The sequence below is a fragment of the Eschrichtius robustus genome, chromosome 16, assembly GCF_028021215.1.
Source record: "Eschrichtius robustus isolate mEscRob2 chromosome 16, mEscRob2.pri, whole genome shotgun sequence".
In the NCBI taxonomy this organism is placed as follows: Eukaryota; Metazoa; Chordata; class Mammalia; order Artiodactyla; family Eschrichtiidae; genus Eschrichtius; species Eschrichtius robustus.
This window is the reverse complement of record NC_090839.1, coordinates 76,692,962-76,711,361: the sequence shown is the minus strand read 5'-3', so window position 1 is coordinate 76,711,361 and position 18,400 is coordinate 76,692,962. Positions and strand designations below refer to the sequence as shown.

At 53.6% G+C, this 18,400-nt stretch overlaps 1 protein-coding gene across 2 annotated transcripts; it reads left to right on the top strand.

The window, feature by feature from the left end:
* The first annotated feature begins 241 nt into the window (after positions 1 to 241).
* Positions 242 to 18,301, top strand: TAOK2 (TAO kinase 2). Of its 2 annotated transcripts, XM_068565524.1 has the most exons (20): positions 242 to 585; positions 712 to 772; positions 3,848 to 4,014; positions 4,193 to 4,264; positions 4,355 to 4,456; positions 4,955 to 5,000; positions 5,133 to 5,229; positions 5,394 to 5,507; positions 5,614 to 5,705; positions 7,794 to 7,887; positions 7,983 to 8,064; positions 8,865 to 9,032; positions 9,207 to 9,467; positions 9,667 to 9,828; positions 11,288 to 11,653; positions 11,739 to 11,942; positions 12,266 to 12,505; positions 15,622 to 15,834; positions 16,794 to 16,976; positions 17,060 to 18,301. In XM_068565524.1, the coding sequence occupies exons 3-20, from the start codon at positions 3,883 to 3,885 to the stop codon at positions 17,579 to 17,581; spliced, it is 3,150 nt and encodes a 1,049-aa protein (XP_068421625.1). In that variant the 5' UTR covers positions 242 to 585; positions 712 to 772; positions 3,848 to 3,882; the 3' UTR covers positions 17,582 to 18,301. The 2 variants fall into 2 exon arrangements, with proteins under 2 accessions (XP_068421625.1, XP_068421624.1); XM_068565523.1 differs by lacking the exons at positions 15,622 to 15,834; positions 16,794 to 16,976; positions 17,060 to 18,301 and having other exon boundaries at positions 12,266 to 14,370.
* Positions 18,302 to 18,400: the final 99 nt, after the last annotated feature.

The following is an 18,400-nucleotide window of genomic DNA, read 5'->3' as shown; positions in this document are numbered from 1 at the left end:
CCGGTCTCCATCTTGGAATTGGGAGGAAGAGGGAGAGGGAGACTGGGACGAGACCGGGGCTGTGGTGCGGAGAGGCTGAGACTGAGGAGAGGTGGAGAGGGCACGGGGACCGCCCTTAGCTACAATCTTTCAGCTGTCCTCGGGAAAGAGAAGGGGAAAGGGAGGGGACCGGGGCGGGAGTGGGGGCTGTCACCCTCGGACCCCGGCGTGAGAGGGGCCGTGCGGTCGGACGTCCTCGGGGTAGGCCCCCTGTCGGTGGCCGAAGACCTGGGGCTCAGTCCCCTCGGTCCCGAATTTCCGGGCCTGACCCCACGCTTCTCAAATATCCGGGTCTCAGCCCCTGAGATTCCAGATATCCGGGACTCGGGTCCCAACCTCTCTAAACCTGGGGCTCTGTTTCACAGGATTTCAAATATCTGGGGTTCAGGACCCTGCGTGCACCAGTATCCGGGGTTCATTCCCCACAAGTTCAAATATCAGATTCGGCCTCCCCTTGTTCAAATACCTGGAGTTCAGACCCCCACAATCAGAAATCCGGAATTCAGCAACTGTCGCCCTCGAGGAGGAGGAGGACTGGACCGCGAGGTCAGATCAGGTTGTCACCCCCTCCCCTCCAGGGGAGGCTTCCCGGGCCCGCCCCTCAGGAAGGGCGAAAGCCGAGGAAGAGGTGGCAAGGGGAAAGGTCTCCTTGCCCCTCTCCCTGCTTGGCAGAGCCGCTGGAGGACCCCAGGAGGAGGCGGAGGCGCTGGGGCACCATAGTGACCCCTACCAGGTGAGACACGGGGTGCAGGGGCGCGGGTCCCTGTGTCTAGCTTGAGAAGAAAGGGTGCTGCTTTCTGAGAAGCTGGGCCTGGGTAGGCTCTCTCCTCAGGATGGGGAAGCCCAGCTGGGCCAGTGGTCAGCCTCTGGCTAGCCTTGCCTTCTGCTGCCACCCTCTTCCCCTTCCTCTTCCCTTCATTATGTCTGGTTGATGGGGGACCTCAGGTGACAGGGTCTCTGATGTCACGGGGGTCACACCCTAAGGTGCTTGAGCTAATCAGATGGATTTGTACCCTTCTGGTTTTCTCCCTGTTCACTTTGCCCCTCACAGCTACCCCTTCATGATTGTAACTCTCTTTCCTCTGGGGTGTTAATTCCCATGCCTCTGGTCCCCATGGTGGGTCTGCTTATCTGTTTTTTAGGCATGGTCTGGTTGGGTTTCTTGTCCTTTCAAGGAAGTGTATATGTGCATTTGTGTTTAGGGGTGCTTGGCAGTATTTCCCCCAACTATTGTTACCTTCCAGCCTCTTGCTGTGATGGTATAAGTAATCTAATTTGTCAAGCGATTTATCATTTACAAAGTGCTCTACATCCATTCTCTCATGTGACCTCTCCCCCTCTCATTCATCTGGTGAGGGGGCTCTTTTATTGCCTTCTTCCCATTTTACAGTTGAGGCTATTGAGGCCCAGAGAAGTTGCCCAAGGTCACACAGCGGCAGAACAGGATTGGAACCCAGGTCCTTGAACAAGTCTTGCCTGTGCTCCATACCTATCTCTTGTCATCTGTTTTCTTCTGTGCCTAGGTTTAGCCATGGGTCCAGAAGAGAATGGATTGGGGTGAGATTTAAGAATGGGAGAGAGAAGAGCTTCCTTTTTAGGAGGCCTATACTCAGAAGCTTTTCCTGATGGGAGGCTCTGGCCCCTGCCTTCTGCCTTATGGATTTTTCTCTCTACTGTGACCTTCATCTTTACCCTGATCCCAGTCTGTGGCCTGGGTTCCTGACAGGGCCATCTCTTCTGACAAATGATAGGGGTGTCTCTTAGCAGTTAAAGCCAAGCTGCCGGGGGGTAGGATGATCCCCAAAGTATTAAAGCCTTGTCGTGGCGACTCTGGAGGCAGGGAAGGAAAAATCCATATGCTGAGTGTCTGCATAGTGTTCCTAAGTACGAGATCTCATTAAAAATTTCACAACAGCTCCACACTGTAATCCGTTTTAGTGAAGGGAAGACCAAGTGTAAGGAACTTACTCAAAGCCTTGTTGCTGTATATTGCAGATGAAATGCACTGGTAGTGAAGCTTAGGGTGGACAGGCTTGGGTTTCCTCGTCTGTAGAATAGAGGTAACGTTGTCCATTTTAGAAGGTGGTAATGATTTAGCACAGACCTTGGTAATCACTCAAATGTTTGGTATTTGAGGAAGAGGCCCCTTGTGATGTTTTGCCGGCATCTCTTATATGTGACCTGGGGTCCTCAGTTGGCATTCTTGGTTGGGTGCTGGTAAAGAGGTCAAGAAGATTCCTTTGGCAAGTTGTGAGCACCTGCCTTTGTGTGTGGGTGTGTGGTGGGGGTGAGGGGTGCTTGGCAGGGTTGCTGGCAGAAGAATGGAGAAAGGGGCCTGCTTTGAGCAGCCTGGGAGCTGCCTGGGGCTGGGCTGAGGGCAATCAATCAAACTCCCAGGCTATTCTGAGCCCTCTGCACCCTGCGGGCCCACCAGAGAGTCAGGCCTACTCCTTGCCCTCCAGCTTCCAGTGGGGCTGAGGAGACAAAATTAACAACACAACAGGAAACAATGTGTGATAGAATATAATTACATGCTAGATTGTTAGGTGCTTTTAAGGAGCTAGAACTCTGCCCTGGGAGTTGAGCTCTGCTGAAAAACTCCTTTGTGCCTAAATTCCAACAAGTGCTTATCCAGGAGCTTGGCCTGGAATCCCTTCAGGAGGTCTTGGCTCTGAGGTACTGCTGGAGTTTTCAGTACATTTCTGGCTGGGTGCTCTAGGAGTTCTTCTCCCCAAGGGCTTGGGGTGGTCAGGGGAGGCTTCCTAGAGGAGGGGGCTGAGCTTGGGGTGAGTTGTTGAGAGAGTAATGAGTACACAGGCCTGACTGGAGAGGAGAAGATCCTGTTCTCTGACCTTGGAGAAGTCCTTCCTTACTATGCTTCAGCGATCTCATCCATGAAATGGTGATCATGATCCTGCCCTGCTTGTTTCATAGGGCTATTTTGAAAGCACAGTGGTAGAGGACCAGCTTTGGGCAAGTCACTTAACCCCTCTGAGTGCCTTTCCTCATCTGTAAAATAGGGGTAATAGTAACACCTCATAAGGTTGTGGTGAGGATTGAATGAGAGATAATGCATGTAAGGTGCTTACTATATATGCTTAATAAATGTTCTTTGTACTGCAAATGTCCTGTACCTGTGTGTGTGGCGTGTGCCATTGGACTGGACAAGTAAGGCAGCCCAGATCGCAGGCCACCAGAGCCAGACACCATTTCTATCCCTGTCCTTCCCATTCTAGATCTCCCGCTTGCCACAGTGTCCCTAGCCCTTTTTGAGAGCGAGTCTCCTGGCCCCTGTGGGCCAGTACCCACTTGTAACAATGGCCGGATTTCCACTGCCTCCGGCCTTGGCTGTTTCCTGCTCTCTTCCAGAGTGTGAGAGGTTGAGGGAGGAGGGGGCCTCAACGCCAAGGGGAACAGGAAGGTACCTGGAAATATTTGGGGCGTGGGACTTGTGGGACACGACACTTGGGGATCTGGGGTTCTGGCTGGGAGGCAGAATCTTTTATTCTTGAGGGGAGATTTAGGGGTTGTAGGGAAATGGAACTTGTTGAGGGCTGAGGGGTTGGTGAGGATGCTGAGCTCCCAGTCTTCCTTTAGTTTTAGGGACTCCAGGGACCCGGCCCTAGTGCAGTCGTTGCCAGGGCAACTTCATTTTTCTTTTTTCTTTTTTTTTGAGCTTTGATATTGTTCCTAATCTCCCCCTGCCCTTCCTTGGTAGTGCCTCCCCCTCATCGGAACTAGGGGAGGAAGGGCCCTTTCTCCCTCTGAGGGCCCCATCTTTGTTCTAAGAGTCCCATCTTTTCACCAGGTCAAGCCCCACTCTCAGGGCCCCCAGGGGCCACCATGCCAGCTGGGGGCCGGGCCGGGAGCCTGAAGGACCCTGATGTGGCTGAGCTCTTCTTCAAGGATGACCCGGAAAAGCTCTTCTCTGACCTCCGGGAAATTGGCCATGGCAGCTTTGGAGCTGTGTACTTTGTGAGTTGAGGCTTGGGAGGGTGGGGCAGGGACTGTCTTCCCGCTGTGGACCTCCAAACAGCCCTGTACACTATTCCACCACACCAGGCTTTCCTGCCCTCTCCTGCTGGGCCAGCAAGTCTTCCTGCTACCCAGTGCTCACTGGGGGCCTTCACTACCTTCTGGTCTGGTCCTCTAGGCCCGGGATGTCCGGAATAGTGAGGTGGTGGCCATCAAGAAGATGTCCTACAGTGGGAAGCAGTCAAATGAGGTAGGTCAGGCTTGACAGACTGGTAGGAGGCAGGGGACCCCAGGCTCAAGATGCAGGCTAAGTAAGCCTTTCCTCCCCTGACCTTCTCAGAAATGGCAGGACATCATCAAGGAGGTGCGGTTCCTACAGAAGCTCCGGCATCCCAATACCATTCAGTACCGGGGCTGTTACCTGAGGGAGCACACGGCTTGGGTGAGCTGGCCCCCTGACTCTGCCCTGATCTTTGTACTCGGTACTCAGGCCCATCCTTGTCCTGGTCTAGTCTCTTAGGTGGGCCCTGTTCAGGGTGTTGTTGAGCAGATCTTGGGAAGGAGGAAATCTTTCCCAACCTCTGCAGTCCTCAGGCAAACTCATAAGCAGCACTGTGTGTCCAGAGGGAGAGGCTGAAGAGTGACATAGACTGTTAGCAGTTGAAAGAGGGCACATGGGTTGGGAGAGCTGGAGATTGAACGATGGGATTCAGATGGAGGTGGTAGTGATGTCTTGGGCTCTTTCTAAGGGAGACCCTGACTCCAGGGACTTCCCCCCACCCTCTCGTTTTCTCAGTTGTCGTTTCTCCCTGTTATTACCCCGAGACCATTGCTTGAGTAGAGGCTAGGCAAGGAGGCCCTCTGTTTTGGATCTCTCTCCAAGGGAGATGGGCCAGGGGTGGCCAGATCTGCTGATCTCTGACCCTTGACCCTTCCATAGCTGGTGATGGAGTATTGCCTGGGCTCAGCTTCTGACCTTCTAGAAGGTAAGTGATTCTTTGGCCAACAAGTGGGAGAAGGGAGAAGAGCAGAGAAGCTGTAGGGGAAGGGTTAAGGGAAGATAGCTCCAGTCCCACCCTTGGGCTCCCTCAGTTTGATGTTTTTCCCTTACTCCCCAGTGCACAAGAAGCCCCTTCAGGAGGTGGAGATTGCAGCGGTGACCCACGGGGCCCTTCAGGGCCTGGCTTATCTGCACTCCCACAACATGATCCATAGGTACAGGCAGCACTGACGATGACTGGCGGTGGGGGGGCGGGGGTGGTGCTCTTTACACCACTCTTCATTCTGCTGGACTCCAGTCTTCTTGGAAACTTGGTGCAAAAGCACCTGCCCAGCCTTTCTGAGATGCATGTCTTATCCTTGTGCTTTGCCTCTGGCAGGGATGTGAAGGCTGGAAACATCCTGCTGTCAGAGCCAGGCTTGGTGAAACTGGGGGACTTCGGTTCTGCATCCATCATGGCACCTGCCAACTCCTTCGTGGGCACCCCGTACTGGTGAGTGGGAGTGGTGGTGAATGGAGAGAGCTCCCGGGATGTTGGGAGCAAGAGTTGGCAGGGTCTGGGCGGGTGATTAGCCTCTCTCTCCTGACCATTCTCCCAGGATGGCTCCAGAAGTGATCCTGGCAATGGATGAGGGGCAGTACGATGGCAAGGTGGATGTCTGGTCCTTGGGCATAACCTGCATCGAGCTGGGTAAGGACATTCTCCTCTTGGCTCCTTATCCTCTTTTCTCTCCACTCCTTTCTCTTTTTCTTACTGTCCCCACACCATCCCATCCTCTGAGGCCTCCAAGCATCTGTCCATTTTGAGTCTACCCTTGACCCCCAGTACAGGCAGCTGTCAAATCCTGCCATTTCTTAGACCTAAAGCTTTCATAGCATTTGTCTCTTCCTATCCACTACTCTAGTTCTAAATCTTTTTTGAGTGCCCACTGTGTGCCATGCACTGTGCTAGTAGGGTCTGGGGGTAGAGCAGTGAATGAGGTTCTTGCCCTCTTGGAGCTTACATTCAAGTTGAGGAAATAGGCATGTTTTCTTTCAATGTAAGAAAAGCTGAATGGAGAAGATACGAGAGCAGTACAACCAAAAAACAAGGCATTTGACCTAGTTAAGGGCTGAGGAAGATCTCCTTGTAGCAGAGATGTCTAAACAACCACAAGACAAATAATAGGTAGCTGTTGAAAGACTGTAGGGAAAAGTATTCCAGACAGAGAGAGGAGCATGCCTGGGGAGCTGAGACTAGCCTCAGTTGTTTGGAATATTGCATGTGTTAACAAAGAACAGTGAGTGATAAGGCCGGAGAGTTAGGCTCAGTGAGTTCACGAGGTCTTGAAGCCATGTTGAGGTTCTCATCTCTGCCAGCCAATGCTATTGAAACAACTGTTTTAGTGAGATAATGTTTGTAAAGCCCTCGACACGGTGCCAGGCACAAAATAGTTGCCCAAGAAAGAGATGTTATTAGTAACTCTTACCAACAACTGCCTGCAGTGATCTCTCCCACTGCCAGTCTCTTCTTCCTTCCAGTCTCTTTTACGTCAGAGAGATGTGCTATTGTTTTCTCTTCTCCTCAGAGCCGTCAGTGGCTCCCCGTTGCCTTCAAGACTAAAGCCATCCCCATCCTTGCTTACACCAAGCTAAAGGCTCTGCTTCCTAAAGGCTGGCTTTCCTCTTAACAAGTTCTGAATTTTTCCTCTTAATTACCTTTGTTTGTATTGTTTCCTGTGCCCAAGGTTGGAGATTTGGACTTGCCTTTCTCTCCATCTACACATGTCTGCATTTACCATTAAAGGCCATGATCAGATAGGCGATGGAAATATGTGAAGCAGGCCAGGTATAAGAAAAATCTGGAGCTGTCCATTTTATTCCTAGTTTTTGGTAGAGACATGGGTACAGGGAACTGTTTCTCTACTATTGAAAAAACCCATCAATCTTTATTATAAATGGCAACTGATAGTCAGTATCAGGGAAGCAAGATGGAGGAGACTACAGCAAACCGGAGGTTGCTGTTCCCACCTGAAGAGGGCAGCTGTTGCTTAGCTCCAGCCCATTGTTATGCAGGAATGTAAGCTCCATTTCACCAGATCTAATTTTTTAAGAGAAACTGGAAATTTAGGTTATTATTTCATTATTATTATCAGAATTTAAAAATCACTGTTTAGGCAAAAACCAAAAACAACACAAAACATTTGTCTGGGCCACAAGGGGTTTCTAGCTTGTGACTTCTGATCTGAGGCCTGCCTCCAATATCCCTTTTTCCAAAATAGCTTCCCTGAATCCCCTGCGAATGTACCAGCTTGAAGTCCCACCACACACCCAGCTTCCCAGCCATTTACCTGTTTTCCTCTTGTGCCAATTAGCACTTTGAACTTGATGCTATTTGTTCAATCCCATTTAATCTTCCCTATTAGACTGGAAGTTCCTTGAGGACAGGGCCTGTCTATTGTTTTTCATCTTTCCCGTAATACTTAAGCGAGTTTTTTGCTCTGATTTGGCACCTAATAAATATTAGTTGGGTCGGCAACTGAATGTGCTTCCTTCTGCCGTCATTCGTGCTTTTGCATGTGTTATTTTCTTTGATACCTATTCCACCCATGTGCAGTGGAGAGGATGGGTGCTGCGTCTTACAGAGGAAGGAATTAATTGAGATTATGGGAATTGCTCAGGGTCATGGAGTGAGGAAGTCAGGGAGCTGGGGTGTGAACCCAAGTCTTCTGATTTCCATTCCAGTCTCCTCTGTCCACCTGCCACCTCTCACCTTCTCCCCCTTGACCTTTCTCTGTAGCGGAACGGAAACCACCGCTGTTTAACATGAATGCGATGAGTGCCTTATACCACATTGCACAGAACGAGTCCCCCGTGCTCCAGTCAGGACACTGGTGAGGACTGGGATTCCTGGGCCCAGGGGTTAGGCCATAGGGGTAAGGCTGCCTGGCTCAAGCCCTCCCCACCCTCACCCTGCTGTCACTTCTAGGTCTGAGTACTTCCGGAATTTTGTCGACTCCTGCCTTCAGAAAATCCCTCAAGACAGACCAACCTCAGAGGTTCTTCTGAAGGTGAGGGCTCACTGGCCTAGCATTCTCCTAGAACTGTAGCTTGTTGGAGCCACAGAAACCCCTCAGTGAAATTAGTGATTCCTGTTTCTTCCTCCACTGAGAACTTCATTTATAAATTCCTACCCCCATCCCCAGTGCCCAGTGGACTCTGTGTTTTGCAAGATTTTGTCTACCAGATTACCTTTATTAAGTAATCATTTGTTTTCCCGTCTTTTATTAATCAAAGATATATATAATTGCCAGCCAGAATTTCTGGTCAGTGTGCAATAACCAGGGTTACCACACTGATCTGATGTGTAATTCAAGCCAAAAGCCTGTGTAGCCTTGTCGTGGGTAAATGTATGATTTCCCTTAGGCGTTTTTTGAGTTATCAAAAGCAGAGGGGCCCCCATTCCCTTCAGAGATCCATAGGGGCCTAAGGACCCCTAGTTGGGAACTAACTTAGATTGTCTACCCTGACCTACTTGTTTTATAATCGTGGGATGCTTTATGAGGCCCAGAGAGGCCTCATGACGTGTCCAGGGGCACCAAGCACTTTGATAGAAGACCTGGACTAGAATCCAGATCTCCTGGCTGTTCTTGCCTGTCAGCCATGCCTGGAGGAACAAGAGACTGTCTGGGGAGTAGAGACGGGGTGGTAAAAATTAATGTGGGAGGAGGGGTTGGGACAAGCCCAGCATCAACCTGTGGTGGGCATGGGCCCCAGGGGAGTGCCTCAGGCCAGAGGGAATGCCAAGATCCACGGGATATTGGGATGCGGGAGGTGCTTGGCGGCAGGCCTCAGTGTTCTCTTCCCCCAGCACCGCTTTGTGCTCCGGGAGCGGCCACCCACAGTCATCATGGACTTAATCCAGAGGACCAAGGATGCTGTTCGGGAGCTGGACAACCTGCAGTACCGCAAAATGAAGAAGATACTGTTCCAAGAGGCACCCAATGGCCCTGGCGCTGAGGCCCCAGAGGAGGAGGAGGTGACCCGGCTTGCCCTGCCACCCTTCTTCACCACCATGTTGTGCTTGCCTCCTAGCAGTTGCTTGGCACCCCTCCCCACCCTTCTCCATACCCCCTGTCTCTTTGTGCTACCTCCGTATGCACATCCCTTGTCCTTCCCCTTCCCTGCCCAACAGCCTGTGTCTTGTCTACAGGAGGCAGAGCCCTACATGCACCGGGCCGGGACGCTGACCAGTCTAGAGAGTAGCCATTCAGTGCCCAGCATGTCCATCAGCGCCTCCAGCCAGAGCAGCTCAGTCAACAGCCTAGCAGATGCCTCTGACAATGAGGAGGAGGAAGAGGAGGAGGAGGAGGAGGAGGAGGAGGAAGAAGGCCCTGAAGCCCGGGAGATGGCCATGATGCAGGAGGGCGAGCACACAGTCACCTCCCACAGCTCCATCATCCACCGGCTGCCGGTATGCAGCTCACCCTGTGTAGGCCTGACAGCGGCAGGGCTGAGCCCCAGCTCTCCTTCTCAGGAATCACCTTGGTTCCCTGCTCTCCCTCCCATGTGTGACTGCTCCTTCTCTAAGTCTGACTGGGTCTCCAGGGAACTCCCTGTGGGCCCATTGACCTCTGAGCCTTGGGCATTCCTTCCACCTTCCCTTCCTCTAGGGCTCTGACAACCTCTATGATGACCCCTACCAGCCAGAGATGACCCCAGGCCCTCTCCAGCCACCTGCAGCCCCGGCTCCCACATCCACCACCTCTTCTGCCCGCCGACGGGCCTACTGCCGCAACCGGGACCATTTTGCCACCATCCGTACTGCCTCCCTGGTAAGTGCAGCCATCCTGGATGCCCCAGACCATCTAAGTCCAGAAATGACTTTCTCCCTTTGGCATACGATTAAGTCCAGAGTCCACCCTCGCTTTGTGTTGCTGTCTCTTGCCTTCTCACCTCGACCGTCTCACCTAAACCCTCCCCTCTCCCCTCCCTTCTCCCAGTAGACTATTTTGGTCACATTGCCCAGCTCATACTCCATTTTTGTGGCTGGACTTAAATAGCATCTCCTGGCATGCCTTCCCAGGCTCCTGGCCAGCCAGGTGCTTCATATCCTGTGCTGTGGTACTCCTGAACAGCATGATGACAGGTTTGCTGGATTCTGTGCCCCTAGAGGGCAGAGATGGTGTACAGGTATCTGCCTGTGCCAGTAATTGGCTTTCAGGCCCACACACATCCCTGTATTTAATTCTTCCAGCTCTTCTGGGAGGGTGAGGGTATGATCCCATTTGTGAGATGAAACAGCTGTGACTCAGAGAGGCTACCTTTGGTGGTTCCCAAATTCTGTTACCAGGACCTTGGTCCTCTCTTAAAGTCACAGCGATGTTTTTCTCAGTTCATAGGAAAAGGGGTATATTTTTCCTAAAACATAGTTTTTCGTCCATACTTTTAATAAACTTTTAGATTACATTCCTGTTTAGCTGTAAGCTTCGATGGTCCCCTTGGAGGCCACTGGTTGGTCTAGTATGTTCTTGTAACCTCTGCTTGTGGCTGGTTGTTCTTTTAGGACAACTCTTCAGACCCTGTGATGCTTGGTGCTTTGTGGTACTGTGCAGAGAGGTCTGTGATTTCCAGGGGTTTGGCCACCTGGACTAGTTTGGGGTACATTGACATAGCCCCTTGACAGTGAGATCTGAGCTCAAACTTCAGATGAGGACATCCAGGCCCAGTGTTCTTGTTATTCCAGTGTCCCATGGTCCATATTCTGGCTCCGTATCTGAGCTGTAAAGGGTCTTCAGTGTTTGCTGAAGGGGAAGGAACCATCACTTACTGGTTCAGAGTGTTCTAGACACTATTACATAGGTAGCAAAGTTAATCTTCCCAGCCCGCTGTGAGGAGGTGGTATTGTCCCATTTAATAGAGCTAAGGCTTAGCAGCATTAACTTGCTTGAGGTCACAGGGTTAGTCAGTGGCAGAGCTGGGATCTGGTCCCAGGTCTGTCTGATTCTTTTACTCTTTTGAATTAATCTGAATTGTTCCTACTTTTATGCAAGACCCTGTGCTCAGCACCTTTTCTTGTCTCATTCAGTCTCAGCAACCTCTGAAGGAGATATCTCCATGATCCAGTTGAGGTGGCAGGCTCAGAGAGGTTAAGTGTGAGGAAGATATCAAATGAGAATTAAACCCATGAGGCTAAAACTCATGTTCTTCCCCCATAGAGCACGAAGACTATGTGTGTTAATAAAATGGGGGCCAGGGCTGCGCCCCACTTCTCACCCTTTCTCCCGCCCCCAGGTCAGCCGTCAGATCCAGGAGCATGAGCAGGACTCAGCCCTGCGGGAGCAGCTGAGTGGCTATAAGCGGATGCGACGACAGCACCAGAAACAGCTGCTGGCGCTGGAGTCGAGGTTGAGGGGTGAGCGTGAGGAGCACAGTGCACGGCTGCAGCGGGAGCTCGAGGCACAGCGGGCTGGCTTTGGGGCTGAGGCCGAAAAGCTGTCAAGGCGGCACCAGGCTATCGGTGAGAAGGAGGCGCGAGCTGCCCAGGCTGAGGAGCGTAAGTTCCAGCAGCACATCCTCGGGCAGCAGAAGAAGGAGCTGGCTGCCCTGCTGGAGGCGCAGAAGCGAACCTACAAACTTCGGAAGGAGCAGCTGAAGGAGGTGGGATAGGGCTGCAGCAGTGGGTGGGGTTGATGGAGGGTGAGGCGGGCCCTGACCTCCTTGCTCTCCTGCTGCCCTTTCCTAGGAGCTCCAGGAGAACCCCAGCACACCCAAGCGGGAGAAGGCGGAGTGGCTTTTGCGGCAGAAGGAGCAGCTACAGCAGTGCCAGGCGGAGGAGGAGGCTGGGCTGCTGCGGCGGCAGCGCCAGTACTTTGAGCTGCAGTGTCGCCAGTACAAGCGCAAGATGCTGCTGGCTCGTCACAGCCTGGACCAGGACCTGCTTCGAGAGGTAGGCCACCCCCTCCCTGTTCCCCTCCCAGATCCCAGGCACCTACCCTTTTCCATTTGCTGCACTTGTGGTTGTCTTTCCCCTCTGCCCTCATTCGTGTCACAGCTCGGCTTCTCTTCAACACCTGTTTCGCTTCTCGTGCCCACTAGACCCTGCTAGAGTTCCCAGGCCAGCTAGGAGCTTGGCTCCCTTACACCTCTCATCTACACCCCTCATCTCCCCACCCTCGGCTCCCTCTGCCAAGGAGTCCTGGGGCTCTCACTTCCTTGACACCAACAAGGCTTTCTGACCAGTTTCTGGGCCCTGCCTCCCTTTTGCCTCAGGACTTGAACAAGAAACAGACACAGAAGGACTTGGAGTGTGCACTGCTGCTACGGCAGCATGAGGCCACACGGGAGCTGGAGCTACGGCAGCTCCAGGCCGTACAGCGCACACGGGCTGAGCTCACCCGCCTGCAGCACCAGACGGAGCTGGGCAACCAGCTGGAGTACAATAAGCGGCGTGAGCAAGAGTTGCGGCAGAAGCATGCGGCCCAGGTTCGCCAGCAGCCCAAGAGCCTCAAAGTACGTGCAGGCCAGCGTCCCCTGGGCCTCCCGCTCCCCATTCCTGGGGCTCTGGGACCACCTAACACAGGCACCCCTAGAGAAGAGCAGTCCTGCTCATCTGGCCAGGAGGCAGACCAAAGGATTCTGGGAGAGGAGGAGGAAGCAGTTCCAGAGAGAAGGATTCTGGGGAAGGAAGGGGCTGCCTTGGAGCCAGAGGAGCAGAGGATTCTGGGAGAAGAGTCAGGAGCCCCTAGTCCCAGTCCACAGAAACGTAGGAGTTTGGTTGATGAGGAAGTTTGGGGGCTACCTGAGCAGGAGATAGAGAAGCTTAGAGTTCCATCCCCGGCACCCCAGGAGAGGAGCATTGTGGGCCAGGAGGCATCCGGGGAATGGAGGTTGTGGGGGAAGGAGGATGGTAGCCTCTTGGATGAGGAGTTTGAGCTTGGCTGGGTCCAGGGTCCAACACTGACCCCAGTCCCTGAGGAGGAGGAGGAAGAGGAGGAGGGGGCTCCATTTAGGACCCCGAGGGATCCTGGAGATGGCTGTCCCTCACCAGACATCCCCCCTGAGCCCCCTCCAACACATCTGAGGCCCAGCCCTACTAGCCAGCTCCCTGGACTCCTGTCCCATGGCCTCTTGGCTGGACTCTCCTTTGCAGTGGGGTCCTCCTCTGGCCTCTTGCCCCTACTACTTCTGCTGCTGCTCCCACTGCTGGCGGCCCAGGGTGGGGGTGGCCTGCAGGCAGCCCTGCTGGCCCTTGAGGTGGGGCTGGTGGGCCTGGGGGCCTCCTACCTACTGCTTTGTACAGCTCTGCACATGCCCCCCAGTCTATTCCTACTCCTGGCTCAGGGCACCGCACTGGGGGCCGTCCTCAGTCTGAGCTGGCGCCGAGGTCTTATGGGTGTCCCTCTGGGCCTTGGGGCTGCTTGGCTCCTAGCCTGGCCAGGCTTGGCTCTACCTCTGGCAGCTGTGGCAGCTGGGGGCAAATGGGTGCGGCAGCAGGGCCCTCGGATGCGCCGGGGCATCTCTCGACTCTGGTTGCGTGCTCTGCTGCGTCTGTCGCCCATGGCCTTCAGGGCCCTACAGGGCTGTGGGGCCGTGGGGGATCGGGGCCTATTTGCACTCTACCCCAAGACCAACAAGGATGGCTTCCGCAGCCGTCTGCCTGTCCCTGGGCCCCGGCGGGGTAATCCTCGCACTGCCCGACACCCACTAGCCCTGTTGGCAAGGTTTTGGGCCCTGTGCAAGGGCTGGAACTGGCGCCTGGCACGGGCCAGCCAGGGTTTAGCCACCCGCTTGCCCCCCTGGGCCATCCACACACTGGCCAGTTGGGGCCTGCTTCGGGGTGAGCGGCCCAGCCGTATCCCCCGGCTGCTACCACGCAGCCAGCGCCGGCTAGGCCCCCCTGCCTCCCACCAACCACCACCAGAGACTCTAGCTGGGCGGAGATCCCGAACCCGCCAGTCCCGGGCCCTGCCTCCCTGGAGGTAACCAACTCTAGCTCCTCCCCAGCCCAAATCTAGAGCATTGAGCACTTTATCTCCCACTACTCAGTGAAGTTTCTCCAGTCCCAGTCCTCTCTTCCCTTTCACCACTCCTTCCTTGGTATGCTTCCCCACCTCACCCCTAGCCCTTTGGGCCTCTAGGCAGGCAGCCTCCTCCACCATGGAGTCTGGAGATTATATTTTGTGTTCTCCTGATGCTCCCCCCCCCCCCCCACCCTAAGTTATTGCTGTTCTCCCGCTGTGTGTGCTCATCCTCACCCTCATCGACTCAGGCCTGGGGCCAGGGGTGGCAGTGGGTGGGAAGAGTCATGTTTTTTTTTTTCTCTCTTTGATTTTGTTTTTCTGTCTCCCTTCCAACCTGTCCCCTTTCCCCCACCAAAAAAAGAAAAAGACAAACACAAATAAAATATCTGAGCGGAACTGTACCTTTGGCCCAGGCTGCCTCTGTCTGCTTTGTCCTGCCGCCTAGCCTCCCCGGTATGCCCCCAGTCTGGACCCTTGGCCCCCAGTTCCATGACCTCTTCACCCCATCTACGTTATCTCAACCCCTTTCACTCCTCAGCCTCATCCTCTCTACCTTCATAGCTTCGTTGCACCATGACCACCACCAGTTCAGGGGTCTGGGCCCCTGTTGAGCTTCCCCAGAACTTCTTGGTCCCACAGTTCCCCTGTTTGTGGATTCCTCCCCGAGAGTCCTCAGGTTCTGGGTCTTTTTGTCCTCATTCACTGCCTTTCCTCCCAACCCACTCCCTACGTGGTTCCCTTCTGTCTGGGAGCTGAGTTTCTCTCCTGGCATCAGGCATTACCCTAGAGGGCTGGGGGGATGGGACTGCAAACCGTCCACAGTAGGGGGTGGTGAGCTTGGGGGCCCAGACAAGAGTGTGGGGGCCGCGGAAATGGGGTTGGTTGTGGGCTTGGAGTGGGAGCTGAGTACACAAGGGGCCGGGCTGGAATGTGGAAATCTGGTCAGGGTGGCAGCTGCTGGCCTGTTGAACTTGTTGGGCCCTTTCTGGCCACCTCCTTTGCCCCTTTCCCTTATGTGGCCCGAGATGGGGCCACCCATCTTATCCATTTCTTAGCTTGGTGCTTATCCTTCCCTCCCTCCCACCCTGAGGTGTTGAACCTGGGACTTCCTCTGTCTTTCCTCAGCTGTGTTGCTGTCTTCCATGTGTGTGTTGAGAGACTTGGTTTCCTCACTTGTGCATATTCTGTATCTGCTCACAGGCGTCTATCTCTAGGTTATATTTTCTCCCTCTTTGCATGGTCAAAGCTTCTTGTGTGCACTCAGTACTCTAAAGATTCTCAGTTCCCTGTCCATGAACTCTCCTGCTGTTTCTTGTGAGTTTTCCACCCAACTCTGTGAACGTGCTCTTGGAAGCTGTCTTGTTTTCTTTGCATCTCTTGCCCATTGAGAATCTTCCTGATCTCTCTCAACACAATCCCATCTCTCCATGTCTGTCTGTATACAGCTCCCCCCGCCCCCTCTGTCTAACATGTTTTCTGTTTCTCTCCCTCTTCTTGTCTCTGCTTCTGTCTCCTCTCCTCCTCTCTTTCTTCTCCCTTTCCCCTGGTTGTTCCTCCTCCTCCTCCCCCCTGCCCCCATCTCCCCTTGGTCCGTCCACTGCATAGTCTAAGGAGCTGCAGATCAAGAAGCAGTTCCAGGAGACGTGTAAGATCCAGACTCGGCAGTACAAGGCTCTGCGGGCACACTTGCTGGAGACCACGCCCAAAGCTCAGCACAAGAGCCTCCTTAAGCGGCTCAAGGAAGAACAGACCCGCAAGCTGGCAATCCTAGCTGAGCAGTACGACCAGTCCATCTCAGAGATGCTCAGCTCACAGGCGGTGAGGCCTGGGGTCCAGGGAGGGAGCATGGTGGAGGTTGGCCTTTGTATTTCCAGTTTAGCTGTGGGCACTGCAGGTGGGGGGTGTAGACAGAGATAGGGCATTTTGTTCTTGGGAAACTCAGGTATTCTTCCACTGTTGGTATTCTCTGCAATGGTTTTATTATTTCTCTTAAGTATTTTCTTAAGGTCTTGACAAAGCCAGACTGCCTACTCCACCAAGAACCACCAAGGAAAGAGTGGCTGTAATTTTTTCCTGGGCCTGAGTTAGTTTAATCTGTGAACAGGGAACAAATCAAAATGATTGTGGCCCTCAGGCCAATTTGCTCAGACTTCTGGAGGATTTTGAAGGTTGCTGTTCTAAAAGTGATCACACATCACACTGGAATAGGCCACTTAAAATAACACTGTAAAAAGTAAAAGTGTCCTTATTCATTGCCATTCCCTCACCTAACCCACCTCTCAGAGGTAACTGTTGTTAACAATTAATTGTATTTTAGATTTTTTCCTATGCATATTTAGAAAATTATATAAAAATTTTAAACAAAAGTGGACTCATACTTTATATACTGGTCTCTAACTTCTTTTTCCACCTTGTATTTCTTGGACATCTTTCCATGTCAGTACACATATCTCATTTTTTAAGAGCATAGAGTTTTCCATGGTATGGATGTACCATAATTTATTTAACCCATCCCTTATTGGTGGACATTTAGGTTGTTTCCAGTATTTTGCTATTACAACGCTTCAGTGAACACCTTCAAGCACATGTGCAAGTATACCTGGGGGATAAATTCCTGGAAGTGTAATTGCTGTGTCACAGGGTATGACGACCTTTCATTTTGATAGATGTTGAGACTGGCTGCTTCTTGAAACCTGAGGGCCCAGGCCTACTGGGGCAGGGGAGGATTGTGGGGGTAGGGGAGGAGGCCCCTAAAACTTGCTGTACCTAATCTCTAGCTGCGGCTTGATGAGACCCAGGAGGCAGAGTTCCAGGCCCTTCGGCAGCAGCTTCAACAGGAGCTGGAGCTGCTCAACGCTTACCAGAGCAAGATCAAGATCCGCACGGAGAGTCAACACGAGAGGGAGCTACGGGAGCTGGAGCAGAGAGTAGCTCTGAGGCGGGCACTGCTGGAGCAGCGGGTAAGAGGGCTGGGCTTCCAGGGTGGGGTGGGGAGGGCAGCCCCCACCCCCGGACCCTCTGACCTCTATTCTGGGTACCTCAGGTGGAAGAGGAGCTGCTGGCCCTGCAGACGGGGCGCTCTGAGCGAATCCGGAGTTTGCTCGAGCGGCAGGCCCGTGAGATCGAGGCTTTCGATGCTGAGAGCATGAGGCTGGGCTTCTCCAGTATGGCTCTGGGGGGCATCCCAGCTGAGGCTGCTGCCCAGGGCTATCCTGCTCCACCCCCTGCCCCCGCCTGGCCCTCCCGTCCTGTTCCCCGTTCAGGGGCGCACTGGAGCCATGGCCCTCCTCCACCAGGCATGCCCCCCCCAGCCTGGCGTCAGCCCTCTCTCCTGGCTCCCCCGGGTCCCCCAAGCTGGCTGGGGCCCCCAGCACAGAGTGGGACACCCCGTGGTGGAGCCCTGCTGCTGCTAAGAAACAGCCCCCAGCCCCTGCGACGAGCAGCCTCGGGGGGCAGTGGCAGTGACAGTGTGGGCCCACCTGCTGCTGCAGTGCCTGGGCCTCTGAGCCGCAGCACCAGTGTTGCTTCCCACATCCTCAATGGTTCCTCGCACTTCTATTCCTGAAGTACAAGGTGGATAAGCCGATGAATGAGGCAGGGGTGGGTGGAGCCTGATCCTGGAGGGCTGTAAGCCTGAGGTCCACCCAAGGGTGGGGGACAGGAAGTTGGCTCCAGCTCCCCTCAGACCTCATCTCATGAGCTTCTTGGGCTGGCCAGTGGCCCAAGGCCAGCTTGGGCATAGGTGCCTCAAGGCTGACCAGGAGCCCCTGCCTCCCCACCATGGTGCCAGGGTTTCTCTCCATCACAGCCTCGGGAAAGGAGGGAGATATGCGTGTCAAATATTCATCTAGTCCCCTGGGGGAGGGGAAGGGTGGGTCTAGATATATTATATAAAGAGAACTATACTACCCCCTGGAATGGGGCCATGGACTTGGGGATGCCAGGCCCCCCAGACCTGGGATGTGACAGAGCAGGTCTGGGGCCTGGGGTGGGGAGAACGGGAGGAAAAGGTCTTCCTGAAAGAAAGATCAGAATGGGGTCTTGGGGTCAGGATGCCTGGGTCTCTCCATTCCCCTGTTGCTGTCTGACGTCCTGTGCCGTCTTGTCCTTTATCCTTTTTTTTTTTTTTTAAATTGAGATTTGAGCTGGGGCAGGGGAACAAAATAAGAACCTTAGAAGGGGCTGCTCCCAGGCCTGGGGGCAGTCATGAGAGCCCCTCCCAGCTACGGGGCTGGCACAGAGCCCCATGGCAAGCTTTTAATAAACTGTTGGTTATTCTAACAGATCCCAGGACTCACCTTTTCTGTCTAAGGTGTACATTAAGGAATGTTCAGTGGCAGCTGATAGTATTACTTGTATTTAAAAAGAGAACTCACTGGGCTAA